The sequence below is a fragment of the Coturnix japonica genome, chromosome 6, assembly GCF_001577835.2.
Source record: "Coturnix japonica isolate 7356 chromosome 6, Coturnix japonica 2.1, whole genome shotgun sequence".
Classification (NCBI taxonomy): Eukaryota; Metazoa; Chordata; class Aves; order Galliformes; family Phasianidae; genus Coturnix; species Coturnix japonica.
In genome coordinates this window covers 22,632,433-22,659,900 of record NC_029521.1, presented here as the reverse complement: position 1 = coordinate 22,659,900, position 27,468 = coordinate 22,632,433, and the positions used below count along the sequence as shown (strand labels likewise).

At 42.9% G+C, this 27,468-nt stretch overlaps 1 protein-coding gene across 2 annotated transcripts in view; it reads left to right on the top strand.

Moving 5' to 3' along the window:
- The window catches only part of XPNPEP1 (X-prolyl aminopeptidase 1), a 29,559-nt gene extending 5,447 nt beyond the window's left edge, over nucleotides 1-24,112 (top strand). The window contains exons 4-21 of one of the 2 annotated variants that reach the window (XM_015867127.1): nucleotides 3,341-3,404; nucleotides 5,022-5,126; nucleotides 5,342-5,434; nucleotides 6,332-6,475; nucleotides 6,857-6,952; nucleotides 9,200-9,281; nucleotides 10,208-10,418; nucleotides 13,311-13,400; nucleotides 14,503-14,553; nucleotides 15,700-15,758; nucleotides 16,210-16,287; nucleotides 16,819-16,890; nucleotides 18,563-18,623; nucleotides 19,443-19,512; nucleotides 20,684-20,857; nucleotides 21,693-21,769; nucleotides 22,434-22,532; nucleotides 23,550-24,112. In XM_015867127.1, coding sequence (XP_015722613.1) covers nucleotides 3,341-3,404; nucleotides 5,022-5,126; nucleotides 5,342-5,434; nucleotides 6,332-6,475; nucleotides 6,857-6,952; nucleotides 9,200-9,281; nucleotides 10,208-10,418; nucleotides 13,311-13,400; nucleotides 14,503-14,553; nucleotides 15,700-15,758; nucleotides 16,210-16,287; nucleotides 16,819-16,890; nucleotides 18,563-18,623; nucleotides 19,443-19,512; nucleotides 20,684-20,857; nucleotides 21,693-21,769; nucleotides 22,434-22,532; nucleotides 23,550-23,678 — 1,755 coding nt within the window. In that variant the 3' untranslated portion in view covers nucleotides 23,679-24,112. The remainder of the gene's footprint in view (nucleotides 1-3,340; nucleotides 3,405-5,021; nucleotides 5,127-5,341; nucleotides 5,435-6,331; nucleotides 6,476-6,856; nucleotides 6,953-9,199; nucleotides 9,282-10,207; nucleotides 10,419-13,310; nucleotides 13,401-14,502; nucleotides 14,554-15,699; nucleotides 15,759-16,209; nucleotides 16,288-16,818; nucleotides 16,891-18,562; nucleotides 18,624-19,442; nucleotides 19,513-20,683; nucleotides 20,858-21,692; nucleotides 21,770-22,433; nucleotides 22,533-23,549) is intronic. The other variant, XM_015867128.1, reaches the window with a different exon arrangement.
- Nucleotides 24,113-27,468: the final 3,356 nt, after the last annotated feature.

Here is a 27,468-nt window from a genome sequence, read left to right as displayed (position 1 = left end):
CAGTTGACATTGAATCTGGAGTCTACCTCATGAGGATATACAGTGATTGGAGGAACTTTGTCCTTAATGGGTGAGAATGATGTTTATGTTGAAGCTTGGGTTTGGAGCCAGTCACTGCTAACCTGATTCTGGCTTCCACACCTCAGGTCTTGACTCAGTGAAAACAAATTTGGTCACATCTGGCTGATCTTCTACATCAAGGAGGTACGTGCCCAGCTCAGGTCATTGTGTTTGGGTTGGCAGTCTTCTGCTCCTCTAAAACACATGTGCTTAGCTGAGGAATCAGCAGAGCTATAAAGCAAAAGAGGATATGGCTTGTGCACGGATTGCACTGACCTGTTCCAGATCTTACTGATGTAGTTGGGTTTTTGGCAGTAAATACCGATCTCCCTCCAAACACACAGCAGCACATGTTCTTTAATGGCTTCAGTGTGGTAACACTAAGGCCAGTGAACTGCAGTTTTTGTTGGTTCACATTAGAATGCCCTGAACAGAATAAGTTTTAAGATGCTAAGAACAGCCATGCAGACTGGTGAGAAGCACCACTCATTCCTTTGAGTTCTTCCTGGTTTGGTTGAGGGTCTCTTTGATGCAGCCCCCATTTTGTCTGCACGCTTGGGACTGACAGGCATGGGGGAGAGCAGCCACAAAAAGCCTGAGAAAGGCCAGGTTGAAGGCCATGGGAGCTGCAAGACAAGCCCCAGGGAAATACCTTGCTGTGGTCTGTACTTTGTGTGGCATACACAGGTGTTCCCCCTTGTAATTTTATCTTGTGCAAAGTATGGGCTCATCTTTGCACAGCAGGGGTTGCTGCATGGAACACAACAGGTGGGAGTGAAGGAATTCAAACTGACAGATGAATGAACCCTCTTCCCCTCCAGATCTCTCATAAGCCCTCCGAAATCCCATCCACTTCATGTTAAACTTTTAAAACTCTCTGAGTTTGTGGGTGAATGAGACAGTATGAGATATTTCCCATTCAATCAAAGTCTTTTTTAGTTGAATCAACTTTTAGCAGATCTAAAACTGATAGACAAGCAAACTAGACTGTAATCTCTGTTGTGTCGAGAAAAGAGAACAGGTTAAGAGAAAAGGAAGATAAATCACTGGTCTGATTTCAGAAATCTTTAGTGATCTGATGCATGGTGGGAAGTTTCCAGCATTTCCTGCAGGTGTTGGATCCTTGTGGAGATGGTACCTCAACTGTGAGCTGAAAGGTTTAGAGGAGCAGAAGTTGTAGCAGTCCACAGGGTGAATATTTGTTAGGAGATTTTGATATGAAGGGTTATTCTCCAGTCCAGCATCACCTTGTTCTGCTGCTGGGATATGGGTGCCTGTGGGAACTGATGTTTGATTGTCTTCCTGGAATGGTTTTGTCCTCTGCCTACTGATGTCTTGTTCTTTTGAGGAGGGTTAATGGTGCAGTGGTTGGGTCATCTCATCACCTAGAGGTGCACGGAGAGCATCCCATCCTGAGGGATGTAGTGGCCCATCTCATCCCTGCAGCTACTGTCTGTGGACCAGAAGAGGTTTAGATTAGACATTAGAAAGAACTTTTTCTCTCAGAGAGTGGTCAGGCACTGGAATGGCTGCTCAGGGAGGCGGTGGAGGTCACCATCCCTGGCAGTGTTCAAGAGGCATCTGGATGAGGAGCTACTGGAACCACTAATGGTTTAATGGCTTGTGGTAGCAATGGTAATGGGAAGATCCTTTCCAACCTTGTGATTCTATGATTCTGTGGCAGCCTGTTGGAGGCTATGGGGCTGGACAGGAGGAGACACAGGGAGTGCGACTGCCTTGGAGCAGAATGCACTTGTGGTTTGATACCTACCCTGTTTCTTCCTATGTGTGGTTAGTTAAAATAGAGGATTTCTTGGATGTAATCCCAGGGTTCTTGCCAGGTAGTCAAAAGCAAAAACTTGCTCCACAAGATCCTCTTTTGGGCCATGGGCTTTGCTTTTCTAAGACTCTGTTTCAGCAGGTTAGTGGAGACTGGTGGTAACCTCTCCTAGGATAGGAGGGATGTGGCTGGTGTGCAGGGGTTTTGACCTTGGGGTGATTGGAAGCAGAACTCAAGTATTGGCCTCTAGTGATTGAGAACTGCTGCAATTTGTGCTTTTCTCTCACTTCTGTGCTTTTGAATCCTCTCTCTTCTTTAGGAGTACAGTGAAGGGGAGCAGATTTGAAGGGAATATTATCTAATGAGCAGATGATTTAAAAACAGTCATATTCAGAGAGCAAGAAATGCAATATCTATGAAAGCAGGAACTAAAACCTCCTGAGAACTGGACTGCGGTTTCTCAGCTTATTTCCCAAAGTGTTTCTCTCCCCACAGCTGCGGAGAGAGCAGTTTTCTGGGCTAAGGAACACACTTTGGTTTCAGACCATTTGTAAGGTACCAATCCAGGGGTTTTGCAGTCCGAACATGAGTGCTGTCAGCCTGGATTAAGCTGATTTGCTGAGTTGTGCTAGTTAATGAATGGGTCTGCTCAGCAGTTCTGACCTCCGAACTTGCCAGAATGGGATCCCATACAAATGATGTGTGGCCATTTCAAGGTACACCTCTGTGACTGGCAGGTATCTGCATGTTCTCAGACTCTTCATAACACTGCCAGCAAAAGTACCTGCAAAGTGTGTTTGTGATGGGCTTGGTATGAGGATGAACTAGTTGTCTTTGATTCCCTCTCACCCAGCAAGCCTTAGTTTATGGTGTAGTTGGGGTTTGAGTAGGTAGGGTAGAAGTGACAGGTTCAGCATCTTAATTATGAAAGGTCCTAAAGGCTTAAACTTCATAGTTTTATCACCTTGATGTGTTCTTTTTTTCCTCCTAATGTCATCATTGTGGAAAACAAAGTCTTAAAGGAACTCTGTTAAATTCCAGTGAGGGGACTTCATTGAAGGTAGTGACTATTGCAGATTTTACATGCTGATTACTGTGGTCTCCAGATCAAGGGATGCTTTTGGTTTCTCTTCCTTTCACACTGCAGCTTCAAAGGCATCATTTGTTTGTTGCCTAAAGGGGAGGCTGAGTGTGAAGTAAACATCTGCAAACTCTGAGGCACTTCAGTGTTTACAGACATTTATGGGAGAAAAGTTCTGCAGCTTAAAAACCGCTAAAAAATGCACGAAAACCCCCAAACCAGTTGGATGTAAATACAGTATAATCACAGATGATTAAATGTTCCAGTGGAGTAAAGCTCAGGCTTTTTTAACTAATTTCTTTCTGTGGTGCCCTTTTGCACAAGGGGGGGAGGGGGAAGCTTATCAGAGTATTTTGTCATCAGCTGATTTATTTTTTTCCGTGTTGCTATAAATAATTCCTGCCTCTTTTGTTTTCCAGAGCGAGTACATTGCACCCTGTGATTGCAGACGGGCGTTCATCTCTGGCTTTGATGGCTCCGCAGGTACATTTCCAGATCTTGGGTTTCTTGCTAACCTACAGAATTCCTCTGTAAAGAAATAGTCTCATTCATGGCATTGAGGCACAATGGAAAAGGAAAAAGCTTGTTTGGATGGTCTTTCGCGTTTCAGCATCTGCAGAATAATATCTTGGCTGCCCACTGGAATTATGTAATATCAATGCAATAACAAGTTTTCAGAAAATGTTTGACCCCTGAATGAACCTCTCATAAAGCAAAATCCTGTTAACTCTTTAATATGATGCTCACATCCTTTGTTCATTTCTTGTGATGAGAAGGCAGCACGAACAGATTTTTACATTGCCCATTTGGGTTGGGTGAGTAGTAGATGGGTTTTAGCTAGCCCTTCTGTTTAAACAAGGCCAAGGCCAAAATGTTGCATTTGGAAACCGAGCACTGTGGAAAAGTTTACTTATCTTGCTGAGACAGGATGTTTTCTTGGCTCTAGGATAGGTCTATGTCAAGAGACCTAGTTTTTACCCTAGCTGTACCCTCAGCTATGTCACTTTCTTTGCTGTGTGATTGTGTAACTTTCTTTGCTGTGTGATTGTTGGAAAGTCACTTTAATCTCTTTAGGTGTTTTTCTCCCCGACTTGTAAATTGGCTTAATTAGTACTGCTGCCTATGTGTTTAGAGGGTCTATGTATCAGTTCCTATGTACTGCTCAGGGGCCTCATTTGGAAGGTTGTAAATTCAAGGCTGAAGGCTGATGCTAAAGGATAATCCTGTGTTAATTTCATGCCTTCCTTATGGCCTCTTCTTAACCTTTCTCTCTATTTTGGGCCCTTATTATGTACTTGGAAGGTCTCTGTTCCCGGCCTAGCATGCAGTAAATCAGTGAAGTGTCACCCAGGAGCTCACCTTTTAAACTCACCTGATGGAAAACACTTCTGTTTCATATATTTTCATGATGAAGCACCTTAAAATTGGGTTTCAGAGGGCAGAAGTTAGTGAGAAGACAAAAAATTTGCATTTGGAGACTCTGCTAATCTGGGCTTCAGTTCTTGTTTGTCTGTCTGTCTGCATCCCTCCATCTGGAATTAGTGGAATAGGACAAATATTGAAACCAGCAGAAAGAAGTTTCTGTTCATTGTTCCCGTTCAGCCATCTCAGCTAAAGCTGTAACATTTGGGAAAGGGATACAGCTGACATCTGGAAGCGATACCTACTTCTGCTAGCCTAGTAACACCTTTTTCTTGTGAGTTACCAGAGCACAGCTTCCTGCCTGTAAGAAGATGGGATGAAGTCAGGGTGCCTGGTATGTGTTAGTGTGACAACAGGCAGGTGGAGATCACACTCTCTGTTACAGAAGATTTGGAAAGCCCCGTTTACCCAGTTGCACTGGATGAGATATGCCTAAGTTGAATGTATCTGAGGCAGTTCAGTAGGCTGCAAAGCTGTCTCTGCTGTCTGTAGTAGGATTTTGAAGGTAACAGTGTAGGGGAAATGGTGAATATCTCCACTGTAAAGGGACTACTGAACAGTGAGCCAGATTGATTTTAAGGGGAATTTAGGTGTTTTTCAAACATGCTCACTACTGTCTGACTTTGCATAGTGGCTTCTGGCCTCTAAATACCCTCATGTTTCTGCCTTCCTGCCTAGGTACTGCCATTGTAACTGAACAGCATGCAGCCATGTGGACTGATGGGCGCTACTTCCTGCAGGCAGCAAATCAAATGGATAACAACTGGACGCTCATGAAAATGGGTATGCAGGAGGATGGGAGCATAGAACAAGTAGGGAGACCTCATCACACAAGACATCTCAGATCCTGCTCCTGCTTTAGGGTCCTGTGACTCTTCTTGCACATTGGTGTAGACATGCACTAGGAAAAGTCTGATGGACTTGACTTTTTTGGTAGTGTGATGCCTTATTTCAACCTCTTTTTTTCTTTCTTTTTTTTCTCTTTTAAATCAATGGAGGTCTGAAAGATACCCCAACTCAGGAAGACTGGCTGGTGAGTGTCCTCCCAGAAGGCTCGAAGGTGGGAGTGGACCCTTCCATAATTCCAGCTGGTTGGTTTTACTTGATTTCATAACTGGGCTGGGCAGTTAATTTTGCTTCCTTGCTTGTCTGGCTAAGCTGCTGTGTGATGATATACAGCTTAATTTTACTGTGTTTCAGCATAGATGTAGTGGTGATGACTTAAACCATTATGCAAAATAGGTTGGATTTTGGTTTTAAGCATGTACAGTGAGAGCTTTGCAGCAGTGCATTGACTGTGTGACTGTGGATCTACAGTGGAATTACAGTCACCTTATCTGAAAAGCGGTGTCCCAGTCCACCTTCTTTTCTCTGTGCTTGTGTCAGGCACTTCAGCATAAAGAGGCTTGCCTTGGCCAGCATTTAAGCCAGAACACCAAAGCAGAATTCACTCTGCTCCTTATGCTTGGTGATCTCAGCATCTCTTTAGTTTTCTCTGTAGGAAACACATTTGTGGAGAAGTGCCAATTATACCAGATGAACAAATATTTGTATATTCATGCTTCAGAACATGCAGCGCAGTTTAAAGATCACTGGGGAGATCTTTCCTTTGTTAAGATTAGCAGAGAATCTGACTCATGGCAGTGTCCCTCGTCTAGACTAATATGATTCTGCACAAGAGTAGAGGAGATGGTTATAGTGTTTCATGAGGTGGCTTCTTCTGGTGTCTTCTGCCTCCTGGCTTAGCAGTTCTTCAGCAGTACTATGAAGCTCCTGGGCTGCAAGGTTCTGTATCTGGTTCTGGCTGCATTTGTGAAGCTGTAATTATAATAGTTTTTCCTTTGTGTTTTATGGGAAAAGGAGGAAGGGGAACCTAGAAAGAAAGCAGGAGACCCAGATTCCCAAGCTCACCCCCAGTTAACGGGACTGTTATTCAATTGGTATGCATTCTTTGAAACTACTACTCCTAAGTCTTTTCCCTTTGGTAGACCAGTGGAAGAGGATGTCCAAAGTCTTGAGAAGTGCTGGCCACGATCTTGTACCTGTCAAAGAGAACTTGATTGATACAATCTGGACAGACCGTCCTCAGCGGCCCTGCAAGCCTCTCATTGTGCTAGACCTGAATTATACAGGTGAGAAACTTTACTCCTGATGGGTGGACTATTTTTACTGCTTTGTCTCCATTTTGTTTTGTCTTACAAAACGGTGAGAAAAACTCTGCTGGAACCTAGTATGATCCACTGTAGTTAGGTTGAGAAAGTGGTCAGACTTATGGCCCTTTTGTCCTTGAAAGGTCATAAGATCATTTGCTAGAAGCTGGATAACTTCTAAACAAGTCTGTGGATGTCTGGAAAGAGCAAGTTTGAGATGGTTAGTATCAGGTTACGAGGCAGGGCTGAAGAGTGCAAGCAAAACAGTGTGCTCTGAATTTCTCCAAAATCCAGTGCATTTGGGTTTCCATCCTTATATCCATTGAAGTTGGTGACTGTAGCCTTCCATGTTGTGTTTTGCAGGGGTCAGCTGGAGAGAGAAAATTGTAGCCCTCCGTTCAAAAATGGCTGAGAGGAAAGTCGTGTGGTTTGTGGTAACAGCTCTGGATGAAGTAGCATGTAAGTCTTTGCATTTCCCTTTTGGGTTCTTCCTATTAAATAAATTTCCTCCCTGCCTTGGAAAGGAAGAATCCTGACAGAGAGAGGCATTCATGACAGCCAGCGTATTTGTAAGAGGTTGATTAGCTTGTATCAAGTGTTGTTTAGAAACGAGGTCACAGCTGATGAATGTGTACTTTTGCACATTGCCTTTTTACACCAGTACAACGCCTGGGTACATTGTTGGCTTAAGAAATGCAGCAAATCACCAACTTTGAGTAGCAGACTGCCTGAAGGGAAGGTTGTAATATAAGCCTGAGGCAGCCTGCAAAAAAAACCCACAACCTGTGAGATTTTCTGACTGTAAAATATCTTCATGCTGCCTCATCCTATGGGAAAATAGAGGCCGTTTTCTGCTCTGGAGGTTGTGGTACAAATAAAGCAGTGCAACATATGGCTTTGTTTACACAAAGCAGGGGTGAGGTATACAGCATTCACAGTCATCTTCCTAAATTTCACAAATTTTTGCATCAGTTTCTCTCTCTCCACTGTTTAGCAAATGCTTTGGTTAAAGTGAATATCAGGACTCAATCTCTGTCTCCAGATCACTTCAGCTCAGGATCCAAGAGTCCTGTTAGAGGATCCCCTCTGTGTTTGAGACCCCAGGTTAACTAAGTCTCCACATCCTGGCTTCCAGCCCAGTACTTAGGAAGGGTGCATGTGCAGAAACAAGGGTGATTCCCCTGTGACTCTTGTTACTAGCTTTTGTATCCTTTGTGCATCCCAGTGTACAGGCTGTAGTGGGAACATAGTCCTGGCAGGATGCGTGCTGCTAATAAATATACTTAGTCTGATCTGACAAAATAAAAATGAAAACGGCATATTCCTAGCTTCAGTACTGCAGGCACAAAGTCACTGTCATTAGGAGAAGCCAGCTTGTGGAGGTGTGTAGGCTCTCCTGGATCTGGGTCGCTGAGCACAGGGCTTGTTTCATGAAAGAAATACTTATGGGAGTGGTGAATATGACTCCTCTCTGGGGATGCCTATGTGAGTAGAGATTGTCTGTCTCACCTTTTCAGGTGCATCTCCAATTAAATTAATGATAAATTGGTGCCCTGAGGTAGTTTCAGATGATAAATAACTTCAGCAAAGCTAAGCTTGCTTATGAATCAGGGTTTTTAGGATGGACCAGAAGAGCTCCTGAGAGAAACTTACTGACACGTGCCTGGTTAATTTCTTGTCCTAAGCTGGGGGAAGAATGGAAAGGTCCCTTTAATTTTCTTTAATTCAGTTTCCTGTACTATACTCCAGACAACTTTCTGAGGACTGAGAGAAGGTTACAAAGGAATCTATTGCATCCTCACTGCATTGGGAATTAACTGAGCAAGGAAGTTTGTACCCTTACAGTAAAGAGTTCTTTGTGGCTCTTTCCTGCTTTCAAGTGACCTACTCCTTCCCTGGGGAGAATCTAACTATTTTTACTTTCATGGCAGAATTTGCGCAGTTCAATGAATGCAGTCCGGGTTGTGATTTAGGACATGCTGTTTTTTTTTTCCCCAGCTGTCCTGCTGGCTGGTCTTATTGCCTTGAGTAACTCATTTCAGCTAATTGGATATCCTGGGGTTTTCATTTGACCCTAAAATCAGAAGTTTGAAGATGCTGAACATCTCCTTCCACTCCCAACTTTGCTGTTGTGAGGAATTAAACCTTCGTCAAAAAAGGCATGAAGACAGCAGTCTGAATCTGAGATACTGGAAGCCCCAATAAGGGGCCAAAAAAAGAGGCACTTTTGGTATTGCTTATTGTTTCCCTCCTTCTTCTAGTATTAAAAGGAGGATTGGAATGAAATAATATATCCTGTTTTAACTTTGAACTTTTCTGGCAGTTGAGAAATGAGCTCTTACCACGCTGCACAGGCAAAAAAGGACAAATAATACCATTTTTTTTCTTTTTTTTTTTTTTTTATTATTTCCGTAACTTTTTCCTGTACCTGCTTTGTTCCCAGCCAGCCCTCCTTTAGAAGTTAAAACCTAGCTTCCTTGCTGGATTATAGTGTTTAAACTGCAGTTCTGGTGCCATCTCCTGGCAAAACTTTGGGATTGCCAGAAAAACAGTAGGATGTGGGGATGGCTGGGTGTGAGCCGGACCCATGGCCTGCGCTCATGGTGACTCATTGCTTGACTGTATTTTGGTGAGATTATTTTTGGTTTTCTTTAATGCTGCAAGAGATGAACCAGGACTGTGATTCTCGGCATTCTTATTTTCCAGGGCTTTTCAACCTCCGAGGCTCTGATGTTGAGTACAATCCTGTGTTTTTTGCATACGCCGTCATAGGAATGAACACAATCAGGTGCTTGTATTCCCTTCTTCTGTTCCCCACGGTGCATTTTTCTCTCAGAGATCTGTTTCAACAAAGTTTTTGTCTTTTTAAAACACCTATGCTCAGATGCTTTAATGTTGCTTCTGAGCCCTTTTGTCTTTGATATTACTTTCTTCCATTGATCGGAGCTAGAGAGTTAGTCAAGTGCTCTGCTGTGCTCCTCAGCACTTAGACTGACTTTGAGTGACTTTGGGCAGGACAGCTGATCCCTCTGTGTCACCCTGGGGCCCTGGGTGAAAAGCGGGTAAGAGTGAATGCTATCCTGGGTACTGGGAGACTACTCTCTGTTGCCACAGATGAGTTGCTTCAAAGCTTTTGAGACCACATAGTAAAGTCTCAGGGCTGGTTTATGACAGAAGGCTTCTTTCCTGTGACTGCACCATAAAATGAGCTTCCACAAGCACAGGTGCTTTAGAATCATGTCCAAGCTGCTAGATAGATGCATTTGGAGTAAAACCTTTGTTGATGGATACAGGTTGTGTGTGAAGGGTGATCTGAACTTTCCAGTTCAGTGAAAGCAAAAGCAATATGGTACTTAAAGCAACAGTAGATTTTCCATTTTGAAATGTTACCCCTAAAAATGAGGGAACGGCCATTATGTGCTTTGTTTCTCTCTCGCTTGAAGCACAGTGATGGCATACAGCCATTCTGAATGTCATACAAACAAAAATGCTGTCAGCTCCTCCTCAGCAGGATGATACATCGTAATTTCAAAACACAATTTCAGCTGTATGATGGCCATTGGATAAAACAACAGAGAGCAGAGTGTAAGACATTATTGACAAACTCCTTTATTGTGAAATGTCACCAAAACAGTGTGGTTTCTCCTTCCCAACCTTAATCGAGCTGCTGTCAGATGTGGTCCTACCTCTCTGCTCTGACTTTTTTTTTCTCAGGCTCTTCATTGATGGTGACCGGATGATGGACCCAGCTGTAAGGGAGCATTTACAGCTTGACAGCACCCTGGAACCAGAATTTAAAATCCAAGTGATGCCTTATGGATCTATTCTGACAGAACTGCATGCTGTTGGTGCAGACCTCTCATCCAAGGAAAAAGTGTGGCTCAGTGACAAAGCCAGCTATGCTCTAACTGAAGCCATTCCCAAGGTGTGTGGCTCTTGCAAAGTGAAAAAGCTTTTCTGCTTTCTGTTCATTGTGGTCGGGAATGTTGTTAATGAGGGCAACTGGATTCAGCTTCCCTCTGTAAAGAGTGCTGCAGGCTGTAGTGGAAGGCATCCAGCCATACTGAGGTATTGAGGGGTTGTTTAATCCTGGGGTTGCTCTTGATGGAGCTGCCCTTCCAACTCACTAAGCTGATTTACCCAAAGAATTGTCAGCTTAAGATAAGACAAGTACAGTGAGAGAGGGGAGGGAGAGGGAGAGCAGGGTAAACTCAGGTCAGTGTGCCTGTGGTTGGAGCATCAGTGTTATGTGGACCAGCAGCATGAAGAGGGAATAGAAACTGAAGCAGAGAAGTTGGGATGGACTTTGTAGAGGAAGCACTGGGCTTGGCCTGAGCATCTGAAGATGGTTCCCCTTATATCCTCAAGCCACTGAAATAAATGAGGCAATATATGATGTCTTTTGTATCAAAGACAGGAGGAACAGGGTGACAAGAGTTGTTGCAGCAAAGGCCCTTGTGAGTATGCAGATAACTTGCAGGCGCTGGTTGTCCGTGAAGTGAGCACATCTGTTGAGGGATAGCTGTACCATGTAAATAACTTCAGTACAGCTCTATGTGCTCTATCTTACCCTTGTACTTGAACATGGCTGTCTGGGAGTCCTGTGTTTCAGCCTGAAAGTCATGAAAGCAGATGCTCAGGTTAGGAAAGAACAGCACCTACAGATTGGTGAGCCAGATTGTGTGTGTCTTGTATTGATCTCTTGTTTGCAATAGATCACATTCTCTCTGGAACATCATCCAGTTTACATCAGCATGTACTAAAAAGCTATTGTGAGTAAACACACTACCCAGCAGTATGGCTAGGAATCAGGTACCAGTGGGTATTTTCCAGATGTTGCCTTGGAAAACCAGACCCACAAAACAGAAATGTTTTGTTGAGTTACTGAACAGTCCAAGCTTACTACTTTAGAATTGCAAATTTATTTTAAAAACAAACATAACCAAACCACAAGACATGTACATAAGCAAGAACAGCAGTGTTTTGCCTCTGTTGAGGGTTAAATTTTCTGACACCATCATTCCATTTCTAGGTGCCAATACCATGTGAAGACGGAGCACTAACATTGTGCACATTGCCTTTTGTTGTGTGTAACAGAAAGCATAGATTTGGGGAGGCATTCAGGATAAATTGTTGTTTACCTCTTGTCTTCAGATGAGAAAACCTCTTGTTGTATTGTAGTTGGTGTCAATAGAATAGCCCCACTTTGGGTAACTTGCCGTAGTTGATTTATACGGGGTGTCCCTATGGACAAGTATGGCAGGTCTGGCCTAGGTTAAGAAATTTAATGGGTCCCTTTTGCAGTGCAAATGGTCATTGCAGTGCTGAATGCCCTGTGTGGGGAGAGACCCTGCCTGAAGGAGCTCTATGCTGTAGAACACAGGAGGGTAGGAACTGAAATATCTTGATTAAAAACACTTCAGAAAGCACTGGCAAAGTCAGAGACTCCAAGTTCCTCATGCTGGGTGTTTTTCACTAGCTCTGCACCACTTCGCAACAGCTGAGTAGCTGATCTGGGGTGCTTTAAAGAGCCTCAGTACTGGAAGTCCCTTTGCTGCCTGTTTCCACCAAAGCCAAACATTGACACTGGCAAAAATCCAGTTTGTTATTAAACACAGATTTGCAAACCCTTTACAGGTTTGCCTACAAGTACGTGCAAATATGGTTTTTCACAAAAGATTAATAGAGCCTGATGGTATCTTTAAAAGACAAACTGATCTAATACAAAATCTAGCTGTTGTTAAATTTTGTCCTGATGCTGAGAGAACTTTGCCATGGCTTCTTCCATACATCAGTTTCTGCCTAAACTAGTGTAATTCTCCTTCTAAAAGAATTTAAGAATTTGGAGGCTGCAAATTTGGTCTTTGCTGAAGGTCTACCAGACCTTCCCTATGAATCTGGTGTTTATTTGTATGCTGTTGTATTGAGAACATGAAAACAGCGTGTTGCTTGGGCTTTGCTTGCGTAGGTGCTCATCCCATTTCATTCCCCCAAAACAGAGGACTGTGGAGCAAAAGACTTCACTTTTGTTCCATCCTGTGATACTGACTGTGGTAAAGCTTTGACAAGGAACTTCAGTGAATTTCTGAAGATATGTGGATAACCAGCCAAGCATTCAAACCTAAGGACAGCTGGTGTTTGGGGAAGTGCCCAGTGGAAAGGAATCAGTTACTAGTTCTTGATACAGAGGAAAGCTTTGTCTCAAACCCCTGACGTTTCAGAAGTTTCAGAAGTTTGTTTCAGAAGAGGATAGCATGTAAAGCTGAGCTTTGCAAAGTCTTTTCATGTTTTCTGGGCTACTGAAGTATTTGTCAGAGCTGCTGATCATTAGTAGTGGTGCTCTCTGCTGGAGGAGCCAGACCCTTAATAGGCTGGGTACCTGGGCTGGGTACTCTTTGCTCCCTGATATTAGCAGTAAGGTAACAAGTCAAGGTGGCTTTTGAGATTTGTTTTCACTGCTTAAATTCCATCTGAGTTTTTGGGATTGGTCTTTCTCCCTGGCTGTCTCTGGTTCTTTAGGTTATGGCATTAACAGGAAAGCCGTAGCTCAGATATTGATATGATATTAAGCATATCCAGTCTTGATCCCGCTACATGATACGCTGTTAACCCCTCAGTTCCCTGGATTACCCTGATGGTTGATTTTCCTTTAGTCAGGGGATGTTTCTGCTCTTTATTTCCCAGTACACAATCAGTATCTCAGTGCTGAAGGTTGAAAAAGGCTGCCAAAGTATGAATTGTAGCCAGGCTGAATTATTAAACCTGTAGGATTACACAGTCTGACTAATCCACAAGTAATCCTGTCCTTCTGCTGCAGGCTTACCGGTATCTCACCCCATATACCCCCATCTGCATTGCAAAAGCTGTGAAGAATGCATTGGAAACAGAAGGCATGAGAAGAGCACATGTAAGTGAAGCCTTGAGAGCCTCCTTGCACATGGCAGGAAGTTTGCTTTACCTTCAGGGAAAGAAATGTCATTTTCCTTTCAATTTTAGTGTTTTGGGTTAAAAAGTAAATACTAATTTGGATGGCAGATTAAAAAAGGTCACCTACTGCTGTTAAATCACATCTTTTTCAATTGATTAGTGTTTCGTTGGAGTAAAGAGCAACATTTTAATTGCACGAAGAGCCAACCTTGCTCTGTTGGAAGACCACGCAGACTTGAAATGTTGTTTAGAATCTGAGCCCGCAGAGGGATGTTTTTTCTCTGCTGATAGTTCTGTTACTTGTCTCACTGAAATCTCAACATTATTGTCACTTGAACAAACATGGCTTAAAGAACGTAGAGCAGTTATTGACACATGATTCAGAATGCAGGCCAAGATTGTCAAAAGCAGCTAGTATCCTCAGAGCACTGTTTTTTGCATCGCCATTGTGACACACTAGAAATGAGTTTGATTTCCCAGGATGTTTCACGTTTTCAAGCAGAGAAGCTGCCTGTGAAACATGTTCACAGTGGAGCTGAAATTTTCTGGTGTTTATTTTCTGTTAGTTTTAAAGAGGAAGGTTTCACAACAGGAGAAATGTGCCAGTGAAAGCAGAGCTGACAGTTCTGGGCTTTTCCCATATTTGCTGCTATTTTCTTGGGATTTGCTAGTTCTTATTTCATTGTTTATTTTAATAAGGAAAAAAAAGTACTGTGCAGAGAAGGGCATGTTCCCCTGTTGCATGGCCAGATGTGTTGCATGGTTACCTCTGATGAGCTGAAATGCATAAAAGACACTTGAAAATCATACGTGAGATGGCCGGTGTTTGCTGAGTACTTGGCAGTTCCTCAGAGTAAGATACATCCCAGCTGAAAACCTATATTAAGATTTATATATTTGTCCTTGTATGTTTGCAGTGCTTTCAGCAATGACAGGATGCAGAAGCTGGGAAGACCAGGTTACCTCTTAGTTTGTATTTATGAAATTTACAGGTTGAACTGCTTTGCCAAGAGCAATATTTGTATTGAGCCTTGATAATTTTTTCTTCTCAATTCCATTTTCGTGTGCTTATTTTAACACAGATTAAAGATGCTGTTGCCCTGTGTGAGCTCTTCAACTGGCTTGAGAAAGAGGTGTGTATTATTATTATTATTAGTTTTTAAGTTGGAAACATTATTGCTAAGTAAAATTCTCCATTAGCACAGACTTTTTTAACATTCTTTAGAATGTCTTTGATATAAGTGGGGAAATAAGTGGAGTTTCTTCTGTTTGGTTTGGGGAATTTCAATTATTCAATTATTCAATTATTCAAATAAAGTTTTTTTGAAAACATATTCCTGTTTATTTTAGCAGGTGAGGAGTTATATGGATATGCTTAACGCAGTGTTGATCACTATCTTGTGCTGCTTTAGTAGCTCAAAACATAAAGTAACATCTATTTTGGTTCAATGCTATGCAGGTATTCCTATGATTGTCAGCACTGGCTGGCAGCATGAACAGATTTGGTGTTTAGGAATGAAGAGGTGCAGTCATGCCATGTACAGTAGAAATGAAATAGTAAAATTACTCATTTGTCTCAAGGCTGAGTTAGAAGTACATAGTAAAGATACAGAGTTCCAGTTGTTACATAGCAACTTATAAAGCTGCACTGTTTGCATGCTCCTGCTTGTCTGCATCCATTGAATTCATCTATGAAAACGAATTGGTGCTTTCCAGAGGGTGCCTTTTCACATGTCTGAGTAATTCATGAAATCTGCTTCAAGGGCTGAGACCAATCCCTTGTCCTCCTTTGCCTGTTCAATCCAGGGAAAGTTGATTGCGTTGTTCGCAGGTTTTGATTTATCAGATGCATAATATAAAATTTAGCATCCTTTGTTTTCCTTGCAACTGCTTCCATCTCTAGATTTGAGGCATAGCATTCCTGCTAATACCCTGTTCTGTTGAAAGGGATAAAACTGTTTAAACTTGCTGTAACCTGTATTTGAAGAGATGTTGCCTTGTGAGTTGTTACTTTGTGCGTATCTCAGTGAAATCAATACTGCACTAAGTGGTCCCTGGACAGGGTTCAGCAGTCGTGCCCTGAGTAGCTTCGTGCTTCTCACATGCCACGTACTGCTGGGTTTGTGTTTGTCGTTACTGAGGAATGAGGACAGAAAACCTGGAAACAGGCCACATTGGGGTTGGGTTTCATAATGCTCAGAGGGGATCCCACTGCTGAAGCATATAGCATTTTCATTATTTGTTGGTGAACTAATTCAACCTGCGTCTTTATCTCCTAGGTTCCAAAGGGAACGGTGACAGAAATAATTGCTGCAGACAAAGCAGAGGAATTTCGCAGGTAAAAAGCAATGAGGAGTGCTGCAGGTTAGGACACCTGAATATAAGACTATTCAGACTATTGCTTTGTTACCACAGAGTAGCTTGTGTAAGCTTTAGATTTCATCCTCTCCTGATGGAGAATTAGTATTGAGAGATACACCAATGTACACCTCACAGGATCTCTAGAAATACCTAGAAGTAAATAATAAAGAAGAAATGGTTCAGGACATCTCTTCCCTGGGTGGTATGAGTGGTAATCTTACATGTAGGAAAAGGACAGAGATGGAAAACATTTCCGCATTGTTGGAAGGGTAGGATTGGTATCTGTACAGCTTCCCTACTGGTGTTTCATGCCCAGGCAGCTAACTTGGCTAAGAGGAAGGCAGAGATGGAGTGCCCTGTCCTCAGTTTCACTTCATCTTTTGCATTCCTCTTGCTTGTGCTGTAGCAATCACTATCTTTTCTTTCAGCCAACAGAAAGACTTTGTTGAATTGAGTTTTGCTACTATATCAAGCACTGGTCCAAATGGAGCCATCATTCACTACAAGTAAGAGAAACACTGCTTCTTTTTTCATCCATCAGCAAACATAGTTGGAGTGAGTTGTCTAGCTTCTTTGTGGAGTCACAACAGGGTACTCCAGGGAGATGTAGTCACTGTTTGCCATCTTATTTTATTCCACCAGAGCTTCCATGCATACTAAGCAGAGATCTCTCCCTGCTGGCAGCATGTATGTATTATGATGCTGATCTGCTCAGGAGCCATGGAAAAAGCCTATTTTGTGGGTAAAAGTCTGAGAAGGACAAATATGAAGTGCAAACTGTTCTGCAGTGTGTCCAGGAACAGATGTTGAGGGTTTTGCTGGAAGCAAGAAAACTATTCTCTGTACTTTATTGCTATTTACTGAAGAAAACAAACTCCTCAGTATGATCTCTGGTTTACCACATGTTGGATTTCTGTGACTGCCACAAAATCAGAACTGATGCATCCAAGCGAGCACCTGATAAGGCTTCTGGGTTGTGGGTATGAGCTGGAGGCTTTAAAACTGTGGACCAAACAACTTTGTGTTTAACTGAACAGGCCAGTTCCTGAGACCAACAGAACACTGTCTGTCAACGAGATCTACCTCCTGGACTCAGGAGCACAGTACAAGTGAGTGGGATGAGTGGGACAGAACCACTATGTTTTCTACTCCTAGTGACCACCCTGCAGTGTCAGCTCGCAGTTGCTCTGGGAAGTGTGGCAATGTGTAATTTTGTCTGCAGTGCCATTTCACAAGGAGCCTGCTTGTTGTATCCCCTGTGAAGGAAGATTGTGGGATTCTGAGTGTAGCCAAGTTCATCGGTCACCGGGTGACTGATCCCTACCAGAAGGCTCTGAGCTAGTTTCTGGGCAGCTGGCCAGGGTTGCTCTGAGTCCTTTTGTCTCTGTGATGGTAGCTGTGCTTTAGCTGGTGGGGCATGTTTCTGTTTGTTGCAGCTCTGCTCACTGGCTTGATCATGTTAAGAGTTGTGGGGAGTTGGGAGGAGATCCGGCTACCCAGGTTTAGCCTTAGGCTGCCTGTGCAGCAGCCTGCAAAGCTAAGTAAGGCATTTAGCCTACCAGGATGTGGGCAGTAGGTAATGAAGGTGGGGCAAAGGAGCAGGGCAGCACTGCCCTGTGGCATTCTTTGCCTTTCCAGAGAGGCTTAGGTGCAGAGATTATCCCAGTGCCCACTTGGGTCTCAGTTATGTTTTTGGGTAGGCATCATGTTTTTTGATGCACTCTCTGCTGCTTCGGCAGTGACCTCAGTTCTCTGCAGCTGTTTATTGTGGAGCTCTGACTCCACAGATAATGGAGAAAGTAGTGTTTTCAACCAGTGTAAATATATGAGAAGTGGTTTGTTCATGGAGATGCAGGATAGACTTGGCTGCTCCTCTGAGAGCTGTGCCTTTTTGTTTTGTCAGTCAGGAAGAGCTTTGAAAATGAACCATGCAGACATCCTTTGATAAGGCTTTTACAATGAGATCTTTACTCCACCCCTCTGATGGCCTAATTAGCAGTTTCCTTGGTGCCACTGTGAAAAGCAAGTCTTTGAATAGAATGTAAGGTGGACATCAATGACACTCAGCAGAGCATTGTGACAGGGATGCTCAACTTGTCACCACTGAGAAGTTAAACTGTGAGTTCTTTGTGTCTGTGGCCCCGAATGTGATGGGAAGAGTGTTGGTACAGGAGTGAGTGTTTCAAAGGTAACTCATTATTTCAAGAGCCTCCGTGTTTGGCAGCAAGCTCAAAATAATATCCGCATATGGAACTTTTTGAATGTTTCAGACTAAATCCTATCCAAATGACGGATAATTTCTAGTAGTCTTAGCACAAAGCATCCTGAGGATGAAAAGGACTCTAAACCAGCTTTATGCATCCTTCCTCTGAACTCTTGGCTGTAATTTGTATATAAACTTGTATTTTCAAGCTGTTAATGAATCATTTTTCCTATCATAGAATAAATTTGGCCTTCTCTGTTGTGTTCCCAGTGGGCAGGTACCAGCTGCTAAACCCCAAATCCACTTGTTTTTTATGAGTAGTCTAGATTCTATTTGAGAAGAACTTTGAGATCCTTATGTTCGAAAGAGAATGTGTGTGTTCAGCATGTTTTTGGGTTTAGGATCTTTTATACAATCAGCCTTATGTAGCACAGAGCAGACAACTTTACCCAGTGGTTAGACTGGTTGTTTTTCTGCAGTATGACTGTTGTTTTATTTGCTTTTTAATGCATTTTCACTTTAATCTTTCTTTTTTCTCCCTTTCCTTTGCTTCCTGAATCTTTCTTTGCCTCTGGAAGAGATGGTACAACAGATGTGACCAGAACAATGCATTTTGGCACACCATCAGCCTATGAAAAGGTAGGTTGGCATCACAGTGTGTTTTGCTATTTGACCCTTAATATTAGAGATACTTAATTATGATGGTGGCTTAAATGTCTTGTTGCTATGTTGTCTAAGGGATCTATCAAGTATCATTTCTTTACTAATGAAAATGACAGCGTTTTGATTAAGACTGATAAGGAGGCTGTCAGACTTGAAATTTTTGAATATAAAATGTTTAGAGAATGACACTGTTTTCTATCTCAAATTATGCACCTCTCATTTACTAAGTGGCATGTCTTTTCGACGAAGTAATAAAATCAGTGGGCTGAGGATACACATTACTGGCTTGCCCAACATAGGTTATTATGGGAGTTTAATTTAGCTTTAAGCTCAGTGTCTAATGTAGAGCTGCATTAGTGGTTTGAACATAGAATACTGTATAAAAATAGTCTCAGGCTGCTCTGAGGTGGTCCATGTTGGAAATTCAGCAATGTAAATTTCTTTATTTTAAATTGTTTCTTTAATTGACGCTGAATTATTGTAGTTTGCTCAGTGATGAAAATAGGATATGCTTGGGAAGCGAAACTGTTAGTCACAAGGAAAATCAGTCACATAGGTCAGGTGAATCCTGTTGCTAAACAGGTTTGTGACCCTGTGCGTAATAACTGAGGGAGATCTTCACAGTAATTTAAACTCTTTTTTGCTCATGCTTTGCTTTTGCGTTGCATTGCCATAGGAGGAAATGAGCAGGTCTTTCCACATCTTTTGCTACCAGATGCAGTCTTCCTTTCTGTTCTGGGGAAGGGCAATGTTTTGTTTCTCCCTTTTTATTTACAGTGTGCATTTCTTTGGCAGGAATGCTTCACCTATGTCCTGAAGGGGCACATAGCTGTGAGTGCAGCCATCTTCCCAAATGGAACCAAAGGTAAGTTGATGAGTTGGAGTGTTTGACCATGACGGTGACTTCTGGAGAACCATTAAGTGATGTGAAAACAGCATTATGATTGATAGGTCCTGATGTGTTAGGCAGATGTTGGTGTAGATGTCTGTGTCTGTTTCAATCACAGCATGTTGCATTCTGGATTATCGATTCCCCCTCTTTTAGCAGCCACCAGTGCTGAAAATTTAGGGAGAGAAGTCTGGAGGGTGTCTGAGTGCTTTGTTTCTAGGATGACGATGATGCTCCTCAGTGACAAGCACTCCTAGCACATCTGTGGCGTTTCTGTGCTCTGACATTGTCTTTATGCTTTTATTCTAAAACCTGTCAAAGTGATAGGTCAGTTTCCAGTTTCAAAAAGACTAGCTAATTCTCTTCCAGTTAATGTGGAATCTCTTTTATCAGTGAGCCGTGTGGGAGAATAACACGTATTGGAGCTGATTTAATTCTGTGCTGGAAAACATGTGATATACGTTCACTGCTGGTGAATGCTGCAAGCTCTTTCCTCTCTAGTCAGATACTTGACATAAGCATGCCTCTTTGTAGGGTGGATTCCAGTTCACTTTCTTATGTATGTGAGGAAAAAGTATCTGGCTGATGGCATGAGAAACCCCAACTGAAGTGAACAGTATAGAGAGTGTCAGAACTTGCACATGATAGATGTTCACACGCAGGCAACAGAAATCCCCTGTGTTCTGATTGAAACAGCCATAATTGAAAGTTATGGCATCCAGGCGAGAGGTCTGGCTGGTTAGTTCACCAAGCAGAATTGCCAGCTCTTCCATGCAAAGCTCTCTTAGTGTGGCTGCCTTTAAAAAAAGGTACTGAATTCTTTGTGGGCCATTTATCTGCTAGATTCTTTCCTGAAAACCCAAGGAAAGCAAGCAGCAGTGCAACATTTTGCAGGCTGTATTCTGAAGAGCTGTGCAACTTGAGTGGGTGAAGGGTTCTTTCAATGAGGATGTGTTTGAATGGCAGACATCTGCTCTGTAATTTCTGACAAACCAATGACTTGTTTTACTTTTCCCTTTTTTAAATTTTTTTTTGTTTTCTTCGCACATTTTCCAGGTTTGAACCCTTGAAGTGGTTTTCAGTCTGTGAGGAAGCCTTATTTGATCAAGTTTTCTTTCCATGTGTCTCTCTTTCCCTTGGCCTGCAGGTCATCTTCTAGATTCCTTTGCCCGTTCTGCCTTGTGGGACTGTGGTTTGGATTACCTGCATGGGACAGGACATGGAGTTGGCTCTTTCCTAAATGTACACGAGGGTCCTTGTGGCATTAGCTACAAAACCTTTGCAGATGAGCCCTTGGAGGCTGGCATGATCGTCTCTGATGGTATGTAATATCAACAGTTCTTTCTGGCTACTGAGGGAGGGACCACGTTCTTAATATGCAGTGGAAAGAACTTAGTGGTGAAGGGAGGATGTGATCATAAGCTCTGGTCCTGCCTCCTCAGTTTGTTAATTAGTCAAGTCTTTCTGGGTAAAGACACTGATTTTAGCTATCACCTTTTCATTTATTCCATTGAGTTCTGCAAACCTGCTTCCTTTTTTGTGAAGTGCAAACCTCAGCAGATCTGTGCTGCTGAACATAGCAGTTCTGGCGTACTGCTTCCCATTCTGCAGAGGAAGAGCTGGCTGCAGAACATGGTGAACGCCAGATTTTCAGGGGCTGTGCTATGGGCAATTTGAGATAGTTAGTACATGCCTTATTTTTCCAGTAAGAAATTAACAACCTTCTGGGTTTTACTAAGAGACTTGCATTCCTCAGGGCTGTTACATCCTTTCAGGGAGTCAGGGGAGCACTCTAAAATAATTTCAGGGAGGGGGGTTTTCTACTGGCCTTCTGTAAAGAAATGCATGTTTACAGAGTTCCTGGTACTTGGAACCATGTACTTGGTACTCTCTCTCGACTTAGAAGGAGACTCTCTGAGCTTGAGGGCTGTCTGTCTGGTTTCTTCTCTCTTTGAGAACTTCTGCTGTCACCTTGCTCGGGGCTTCTGTGCAGATTAAGTAGAGTCAGAAATTTGTTTGCCTCTCTGGGTGCCTGATGTCAAGACTGTTTAGCAACCTCAGTGAACTAAAACTACGAAGGGGAAGTTTTGCCATAGGGAATAAGCTCTTTCACAGTGTAGCTGTGTGTCTTAATTAATTATTGTCTGTTTCTACAGAGCCTGGGTACTACGAGGATGGGTCCTTTGGGATCCGAATAGAAAATGTTGTCCTTGTGATCCCTGCTGAAACCAAGGTGAATGGCCTGCTCAAAATGTACCTTTCTTTGTGACTCAGCCTCATAAAACTTGAGGTGGGACAGTGCTGCAGACAGTTAGTCCTACTCAAGACTGCTACTCACCAAATCGCTGCTTTGGTGAAGGCTGTTTCTACATCTCTTCTATTAATGGAGACACAGAAGACAGTTCTGCTTCAGCAGTTTCCATAGGTTAGCATGTGTATGTGAGAGTTGTTCTAAAATGGTTTCTGTCTGGGGATCAAAGACCAGAACCTTTTTTAATACAGCCCCTTGGATGTGTTGTTGTAGCGTTAGTTGATGTCAGGTTAGTCCCCCATGGCAGTAGAACCAAAACTATGGATGGATTTTGACATAATAATTTCAGGTCTGGTTGGGATATGCTTTATAGAAATGTCAGACTGGAAATTACTGTGTGGTCATCAAGTCTTGTGCAGCTGTGACTTGGGACATGGCCTTTAGAAAGTGGCTATGGAAAGAAATGACTAAGATTTATGTGGAGATTATCTCTTCAATATATGAGAAAAAGTTTTTGCTAAGTTGCTGCCTTCTCATCTGAATGATACGAGGGTGTTTTTCTAGTGGTCAGTGACAACATGAGCTGAAGGGTACGATCTTGCTAGAGCAAATTCTAAGAATTTGCAACGTCATTTGTGTTTTTCAGTACAACTTCAAAAACAGAGGAAGCCTGACTTTTGAACCCTTAACGCTGGTTCCAATTCAGACGAAAATGATTGATGTTAGTTTGCTGACACAAAAAGAGGTAGGTGAAAAGAGCAGGTTTCCACTGTCTTCTATATGCTAGAACTGTCTTGTTCTGTTGACATGAACCACTGTCCGCTGTTTTAGTTGGTAGATTCAGAGGATGTTCTTGAAGAATCTCATTTAATTTTCAGCATGATCCGGTTGTGGGTGGTTGGGTGGAATAGATGGCTTTAGAATTCTTCTCATCTAAATTATTTTGTGATGAAGGCAGCAGGGGTCATTTTGGTAGTTCCTTTGATATGGTATTTGCTGTTCTCATGTTTTGTCTTTTTCTGCATTCATTGTCAGACTTTGGTGCTGTCTCCCCAGAGGCTTGCACTAATTACTGTCCCATGTTGCTTTCTGTATATGATCATGATCAATCCTATTCAGCAGTGCCACGTTTTGCAGTGCATTTGGCCTCTGAGCAGACATCAGTCATATTTGCTCAGCAGCATGTATTTCCTAAATAGCTTTATACCGTAGCTTTCTCTTTAGGTTTCCCATTACCTTCACTTTGGTCTGTCTCATGCTGATTTTTATCATACTGTTCATTTTTCTTCAGCCTATCCTGCTTTTCTGAATGGTAATTCCATTTGCGTTTCCTTTATCTGAAGAGGACTATGATCAGTGCCGAGATTTACCTTAAGGTTACCTGTTGAGATCTATAGGGCAACTTGTATCTCAGCAGTGCACTGTTCAGAGTTATGAATGTGCAAAGCTTTTTATTAGTCTGTGCCAAGTAGCTCTTCTGACTTGTTGGAGGCAGTGATTTGCAGAGACTTTGAATACTAGTCATTTGAACTGCACTTCACCTCTGAAAACCCAGGACTAATTGTTTCGGTTCTTTCCCTCATCAAATCTACAAGTTGCTTGAATGCATTAGGGGTCTGTCTCTGGGTCAGGATGCCATCCCAGCCTCACAGCCCAGTCCCAAAGGGCACAATACCCTACTAATATCTTTGCCTTTATAGTTGTGTACAGCCACCAGCTATTCTGTGTTTGTACTGAATGTCATATCCCTCCTTTTCTCCAGTGTAACTGGGTGAATGACTATCATCAAAAGTGCCGGGAAGTAATTGGAGCAGAACTGGAGAGGCAAGGTCGGCATGAAGCTCTTCAATGGCTCATCCGGGAGACAGAGCCTCTAATCAGAGTTCAGTAGCACCGTGGTTGTCTTTGGTATGTGGAACATCAGGACTGCTCGGTGTCACATCAGTCTACGTCTTCTTGGCCCTTGACACCACCGGGAGAAAGTTCTTCAGTAAACCATTGGAAATCAGGAGGGAGGGGGTTTGTTTAGTGTTTTTCTCTTTCCCATCACGTGCGGGTAATGGGAGGGAAAGAAGGGTTACCATCTCAACATTTTTTGAGGGGGAGGGGAAGGCTGAGAATAGAAAGCAAATAAAATACTCAAGCATGTTGCCTTTGAAATGGAGATCTTGAAATAAGGGTTGTAAGAAACAATACTGGAATATTTTATATGGTCTGGTTTTTTTCACTGTGAAAACTAAGTATTTTTACATACTTGGGTTTCAGTTGCTAAGATTCTACCCACACAGCAGGACTGATTACTGAATAAAAGTTTCCAACCTGTTATTCGCTTTGCCTTCTCTTGCAGTCAGTGACGCGTTTGGTTTGACAGCCTGAAGAAGGGCAGGAACCAGATAACTCGACCCTTATGTGTGTATCCAGCTCAGACAGTGAAGAAATACACATAGAGCTTCCTTGTGCTAGGAACAGGACAGATGTTATGGAAAGGCCCGACAGGAGCTGTCAGTTCTGTCTATGCTTTGTGACAGATCGTGGAAGGGATTTGGTGACACAGTGGGTTTTGCCTATGGAGCGCTCAGGCCAGTACTTCTGTCTATTGTTATGATGTACTGAGTACTTGTATAACCCTTGGCAGCGCAGGATGAGTTGGCAGTATCGTGGAATTATAGCTCTTCCTGGACACAGGGCAATTATTACGTTAAAAAAAAATAATACAGTGGACAACAGAAGGCTTCTGTGCAACTGTAGTTCCAAACCAGCCTGACCTCGGATGCCACGAACGGTGCTCTGGATTGCTAGGCAGTGCACAAGGACATCTAGTGGCTAAGAGAGCTACTGCAAGGTAAGCACCGGTATGAGCTCGTCTTACCCTTCACCAGAGGGAGAATGTTCTCTTCTGCAGCCTTCTGGTCTGTCTTCTGAAAAGTCCCTGTGTGCCTCATCGGGGCACTGTCCTTATTGCTAAATGGTGGTGTAAGAATACACTTACTAAAAGAAAAAATGGCAGTGTTTGAAACAGAGAAAGAACACTAAAGCTCAGTATTAGATATAAAAGGGACAATTGGGTAACTAACTCAGATTCCTGATGTTTTAAAGAAATGGCCTGTGCAAATGGAAATGTTCATACATATGTAGCTTTCTCTCTTTCTTATTTTTTACTGCAAGAAATTCAGAGAGGGAAATGTTGATCTCTGTTAAATGGCATGAAATTGGTATTTACTGCAAGAGTTCTGGGAATTGGAAGCAGTATCATGTATTCAGACAGCAAAGAACTTGGAAGAGAAACTAGGGAAGAGAATTCCAGGAAATTGCATTGCCTGGCCTCATAGCTCTGTCATCCAAGAAAGCTTAAAAGCAGAAGTGCAATCAGTTCTTAAAAGTTTGTTTTGATACTATACTTTCTACAGATAAATTCTTGCATTTAAATATCCAAGTGGTTTCCCACTGCTACACACAAGTATTAGCTGTCACGCTCTGTGGGATTCCCTGCTCGCGTATCAGGCTGTCCATAGTGTCTCATGAGTGTGTGCCATCTAAAACAGATTGGGGAAAATGCGTTTCTTTCACAGGATCATATTACCTTTGATGGTACTGACTGTGCTGTGGGATCAAAGAACAGGCAGGGGATCTCTGAACGGGTTGTGACAAAATGGGAACTTCCCATTGAAATCACTGTGTGTGCAGTGAGGCTGAATGGGTAGGCAAAAGAGAATGATGCCTACTGAACAGTGAAGCAGAACAGCCAGGGAAGCTGTTGTTCTTTATCTCAAATACAAAGCTGCTGTGTTTGGCTCAGGGACCTTAGTGAGAAGTGAGGGATTGGGGATGTGACACCAAAAGCAATTTGTGTACTGGGTGGTTTGATTGGCCCAATTAATCCTTCTTCCCACCTGGATTCCCTATTTATGGTTGTATACCCACCTGGGGTTGTTCCCACCCACGTCCCAGAAATGCTTGGCCCTTTGCCATCCCTAATTCCCTTCCAGCACATTCTGAAAACACAATAAACACAAGTGCATTCTCTACTTTTTCACGTCCAGGCTTCATATTCCTATGGAAATTACGTGTTTTATTTCTTCCAGATTTTGACCTTTGCTGTGCCTACTTTTGCTACTCCATCCCTTCATAACCCCTCCTTCCTCAGTCTGGGGATATTAACAAAAGTGTGCCAGGCAGCAGTAAACCCCCACTGTTTTTAACTTACATGGTTTGTAACTCACCTGTAATGGAGACTGCACTGTTTGTTTGCACGGCTCTTAAACCTCTCACTTTACACAGCAGTTTTGAAGCAAGTTTTGATATATCCCAGCTTGGCCTTGGAAAGAGAAGTAAAACTGCGAACACCATTGTTGAGGACCTCACTGTTGAATGCATCAAATCCAGCTCTCCTGGGGACCAGGAGGTGACATCTATTCTGTCATGTTGTGCTCTCAGGGGGATGTTCTCTGGGCAGGGTGTGGGGTACATCAACATTGTGGGAAATAAGAGGCTGAATGAAGCTCCTCAGTCCTGCCTAAAGTATTCCTTTGTGTTCACACCTGCTACCTGGAGAAGGGTCTGTTGCTCCTTTTGGCACTCTGGGGGGGTGAAGTGACTGCTGGTACTGAGGATATTTGCTGTTTATTTCTGTTAACTTGCAGCAATTCACACCTTGCTCCCAGAGCCTCCTAGGTCTGCTCCATTTTTCTGCCTTGTGTGAAGTAATTAAACTGCTTTGAAGCTTCTCTGTTTGACCAGGGACAGCAGGACCCCTTGCTGCAGGGTGGCAGAAGGGGACAGATCCTTTCCTTAAGTCTTCTTTCTAGGGGACAAATTGTTTCCAGCATCTGGTGGTGAAGGTGTCTTTTGGTCAGGAGTTGAATTGCCTTGTGTCAGTGCCCTCAGCTTGTTTTACATGATAAGGACAAAAGTCCCCACGGTTTTGGCTGTAATAAGAAAAAAAAAATGAAGCAAGGGCCTCTGGAGGGTGGAAATATGAACTGGGTTAGTACTTAATTAAGTTGCCTATTAACAGTTGTGTAGCAGCTTGGAAGAATTTTAATGTACCAATTAAAGCAAGGAGCTATCTCCTCAGCTTCCCACCACCTCTGGGGACGCTGTCAAGAATGGGAAGCTTCACAGATCAAGTGCTGTTTATTTTGTTCCTTCCAGCTTGTTAAAAAGCGTTCTAAATTTGGGATGTGGCGGATGCCCATGGACATGGTTACTTCTGTGATGCAGTGAAGCATCAGCTGCCTGATAAGGATTAGCATAGAAGAGAAACAGGAACGTCTGACTCCATTAAAAAACAAGACGACAACAACAACTACTTATGATTTCTCTGCATTGCTTCATGAGGAGGAAGAGGTTTGGGGCAACTCTTCAGCAGCTCACCCAGCTGTGTTGTAAGCAGTAGGGATGGAGGCTCCCCACTCTGAACGTGCCTTGTGCAAGATGATTTGAGAAAGTTACTGCTCTGACAGCTGGGAATCTTCAAATTTACAGCCAAAAGGTACTTAAGGCTATTTTAGACCGATTTGTTCGCTCGCTCAGATTGCTTTCTCCCCGGTTTTGCTCCCAGAGGTGCTGCTGAAGAGCAGTTGTGCCCTGATCACTGCATGCAGGCTCCTTCTTATCCTTCCTCTGGGAGGAACTTGTGAGATGAGTCATCAGCACAACTTACAGAAGGGCTTTAACCATCA